General features: G+C 29.4%; 1 protein-coding gene across 1 annotated transcript; it reads right to left on the bottom strand.

Annotated features, from left to right (window-relative positions):
• Positions 1-1,203: 1,203 nt before the first annotated feature.
• Positions 1,204-4,093, bottom strand: LOC119601691 (carbonic anhydrase 2-like). Its single transcript, XM_037952818.1, has 4 exons — positions 3,924-4,093; positions 3,653-3,750; positions 2,001-2,387; positions 1,204-1,930 (listed from the first exon to the last, which is right to left on the bottom strand). The coding sequence occupies exons 1-4, from the start codon at positions 3,976-3,978 to the stop codon at positions 1,463-1,465; spliced, it is 1,008 nt and encodes a 335-aa protein (XP_037808746.1). The 5' UTR covers positions 3,979-4,093; the 3' UTR covers positions 1,204-1,462.
• Between the last annotated feature and the right edge of the window lie 215 nt (positions 4,094-4,308).

Here is a 4,308-nt window from a genome sequence, read left to right as displayed (position 1 = left end):
TTAGACTATAGAATATACTAGACTATACACAAGACTATACTCTAGATTATATACCAGACTATATAATAGATTGTATACTAGACTATAAACTAGACTATAGACTTGACAGTAGGCTAGACTATAGACTAGACTGTGGGCTAGACTTTACACTAGACTATACACTAGTCTATAGGCTAGACTACAGTTATTTGTAATTACTTCATTATGCTCCTCGAATAATATGGGTACTTTAGAAATCCTAAAACTATCTAACTAAGCTATGCGCTCAGACTACTCAAAGTGCGATATGGTGTTAAGTAAAAGCTATAGAATGTGAACAAATATATATTGAAGTACAGTGAAACTAACTCTTTTTTATCAATATTAAATATTTCCAATTCAATAGAAATGCCAAACATCTGTTACATGCCTTCAAAATTTATTTTTTTTTTTAACTTTTTGCTGTTGCATTCTTTTCATTCAAATATTTGTTTTTTTCTGCTTTGTTCTCTGTGCCGCTCTCTTTCCAAACAAATCATGAATCATTATTTTAAATCAGTGTAAACAAGTGAAAATAACAACAATGATTCTGTTCAAAATTCCCTCTGTGCCAAAATGAGAACAAGCACAACCTCCTCGATGTTCATATAAGTGCCAACAATTTAGACAATTTGTAAGGCGTTTTTTCGCACTTCCTTCCATGTTTCATTTTAAACAAAATTTGTTTATAAACAAATTGGAATACAGTGGGAAAACGAAGCAGATAACAACAACTAATACTCTTATGATTTATCGTATTCTAAAGCCAAGTGCTTGTTGAGTTTTATTTTTCAACACTGAATGTCATTGTAAAATATGATGTTTAAATAGAGGAAAATAACGATTTAACGCTAATTATTTATATGAACAAAATTTTAAAAAATAAGGAACTAAATTAAATAATTTAGCATCAATCAAAATGTCTGATAGTTATCCGTTTAAAATAAAAAACATTTTATGTATTATAAGGAAATATCTAGGTGTTGTAAGTCCCTTTATTAAGGCTTTATTAAATGTTTGGATTGGTTTATTTGTTGCTTGGAAATTTCAGATGCCAAACATTTCTTATCTGCTAATAATATTTTATGAAATTATTTGAATTGAGCAAATATCGTAAAGAAAACCATATAAAACCCCCACAACTACAAAAAGTTTAGAGGTCTTATTCATTATCGTTATGGAGCGTTTATGGAGCGAATTTTTAAAAATGTTTGATTTTCGTTTCATAATCGAATACAACAATTTATTAAATAATCGTTTTACTTAAATAATACTTAATTTAAAACATAACCGTTTCAGAACCCGTGATCCAGTGACGTGTTTTCATTCTTTTAACTTCTTATCATTTAACACTTAAACGACCAGCAAAATTGACTGCCTGCAGTTTTGATACTTTTTACTAAATCAGTCTAAAGATAAATTAATAACACTTGTAAATGATTGATTAATTGTTGTTGTTGTTATTGCTGTTGGTTAAAGCCTTCATAATTATACTACTTTCCCAGGGTTGTGGTTTCAATTTATCCATAACCGACCAAAAGTTGGGTGAACTAATGACGTCATCAATTAAACTGTGTTTTTGACGATAGAACACTTTTCTTGCCCCTTTGGGCTGTAGATGACGATAATTGTTTTCAAGTACTTCACCATGACTGTCGGACAGTGAACGGAAACGTTTAATTTGGTTATGAGAAATATTAATCACTTGTGGAAAAACAATCCATTGTACGGCCTGTGAACAGGGTGGTGTGGTCAAAGAGCCTTGATATGTGTAAAACTCCGAAGTAGACATGTCACCCAACAATTCGGACAATGTGAAGTTTGCAATTTGTGCTGAATGATTGAATTCTTTGATAGCGACCAGGGCATCAATAATATGTTCCAAACCCTTAAAGGCAGTCAGTTGATTTGGCTGCAAAATAAATGCAAATAAAATTATCGAAGTCATTCGGTTGTGCGTGTGTGTGTGTGTTTTAACAAACCTTAACATGATAGAAAACAGCCAATACAGCTAAACCATCTGTGTGTTTTTTGGCCTCCTCCACAGTTTGATATTTCGTATTACGATGTAAAATGTGCATTTCCATGGAGTAACGTTGATTGTTAATAACATGCTCTGAGCCATGAGTATCCTTGGAGCCCCAATGAAAATGTACAGACTCTGTGACAAAACGTGCATCCAACAGCAAGCCACCCGAGATGGTGGGTAAAAATCTATCGTATATTTGCCACAGACTGTCTATGTAACCATCGGGCTTGGGCAATTGTAAATTGGCAGTGTGGCCATTGTTGGATGCTACAACCGGTTTGGTGTAAGTCAAATTATAGTTGTAGAAACGAAGGGCGGGTATATCACCGGTAATAACAGCCTAAAGGAAAAATTAGAATTATGTACTTATTAATTATTAAAGGAAAATAAAAAGGTAACAGTGACATTAATAACAAGACTTTTGTTTAGTATAAAATAAATTAAATTTACTTATGTTAAATAAATATTAGATTCAACTTTTGTTTTTATAAGGGCGTTATAGTATTTTGTTTACATTTATTTTATTGTATTTTTTTCCATTCCTGTATATGTTTGAAATGTTATCAGATTTGCATGTCAATCAATAAGTGATTTTGTTGTGTTTTTTTTTTATTGATAGAAATTTTTGTATGAGAACCACTTGACACTTTGTGATTAGTTTCAAGTGATTTGATTGTAGTTTTTTGTGTTTTTGATTTGTTTGATTAATTACTTGTTGTTTTTGTTTTTCGTCACTACTGATAAGCATTTATGTTTTAGCAATTGTTTGTTTAATGGGTGTTTTAAGGTGGATAAAGTTCCTGTCATTTATTATATGGTTAATTATTTAATAATGTGTACTAAATGTACTATTGGATCATAAAATGATTATTAGATTTAATTACAAAATATTTTATCTACACAACTGGCGAAAATGTTTTCTAAATTTTATTTAAATTAATTTGTATTGCCTAATGAGCGCTCTGAAATATTGATCCTACACCCTCCCTCAAGTATAACAACCTTAAGTATAAAAATTCTTAGTCGATGAAGCTATGTCCGTCCGTCTGTCTGTCTGTCTGCCATACTTTTCTCTTGAGATTTTTTTCACCTTTCATCCCATACAACCGTACCATCCGTTCTAGTTCGTCAGCCCCTTAAGTGTATTTTTTTAAATCTTCATCATACATTCTCCTTTCAAAGCAACTAATAAACTTCTTTTTTATTTTATTATGTATATTTTTCAGTTTTTTTTTACATAAAATTTTATCTACAGCAAATCCAGTTATTTTTATAATATTAAAAAATCCGTATATTAATATATTTTTATTAAGCAAACCTTTGCTATGTCCGCAATAAAAGATGTCAGTTTAACCGTCAAAACTCATAAATAATAATTTGAATTTTAAAATTTATAGCAAATGAATATTCAACTGCAATATTAATCACAGTTTCAATCATTTCACACTTCCGTTAAAATGTTTAATAATAAAAGATAACAGCTATTAACATAGATAAAATTTCAGAAAATTTTAGAAATTCTTATATGAATAATTTGGAGCATAATTAGACAAACATATTTTTTTCATAATTGTTACAACAAAATGATTTAATACCTTTACTTACCTCTTCAGAACTTAACTCAATAGGTGATTGACGATTATAACTGCACTGATCATTTACATCATACCATTTGGATTGATAACGATAATCGAAATCATCAGCTGTGGGTTATAACAAAATATATCATTTTTGTTTATTTTTTACAAAATAGTTTATAAAATATGTTTCATAGTTTTATGGTGTACATATATTAAGCACTTAATACTTTTTATTACACTTCATGCCACCATTTATAAAATTTATGATTACAATTTTTATTACAACTATTTAATACCTTTAGTAAAAGATAAAACTGCCACTACAATTAATAAACTCAATGAGAATTTCATGTTGGCAAATTCTTACAAGAACACAAACACTACGCTTTTAAAACTACAATTAACGAACACCACTAATGCTTTCTTTACCGTTCAACTAGCAATTGTCTGCCATTTCACATTTCAGCTGTGATTTTATAAAGAAACTAAAAATGTCATAAAAATCAATGTCATAATTAACTGATTATTGAAATCACATTAAATCGAAAAATTAACTTAATAGCAAGAAAGCAAAAAAAAAAAATCAAAAAACATTATCTCTTCCTACCAAATATTAACAACAACTCCAATATTAATAATTGCGCGTATACATTCACTCAATCGGCAATAAAAACAATTTCA

Source organism: Lucilia sericata, unplaced genomic scaffold (genome assembly GCF_015586225.1).
Source record: "Lucilia sericata isolate MDLA Ls3-8-SP2 unplaced genomic scaffold, ASM1558622v1 Contig000185F_arrow, whole genome shotgun sequence".
Classification (NCBI taxonomy): Eukaryota; Metazoa; Arthropoda; class Insecta; order Diptera; family Calliphoridae; genus Lucilia; species Lucilia sericata.
The sequence above is the reverse complement of the archived record's forward strand: the minus strand, read 5'-3'. Positions and strand labels throughout refer to the sequence as shown.

Excerpts from the sequence above, each read along its gene's own strand:
- LOC119601691 (XM_037952818.1), bottom strand. The coding sequence starts at position 3,978 with ATGAAATTCTCATTGAGTTTATTAATTGTAGTGGCAGTTTTATCTTTT. Across the intron at positions 3,751-3,923 it reads AGTTTTATCTTTTACTAAAG|CTGATGATTTCGATTATCGT; the intron begins GTATTAAATAGT and ends TATAACCCACAG. Across the intron at positions 1,931-2,000 it reads CTGTTTTCTATCATGTTAAG|CCAAATCAACTGACTGCCTT; the intron begins GTTTGTTAAAAC and ends TTTATTTTGCAG.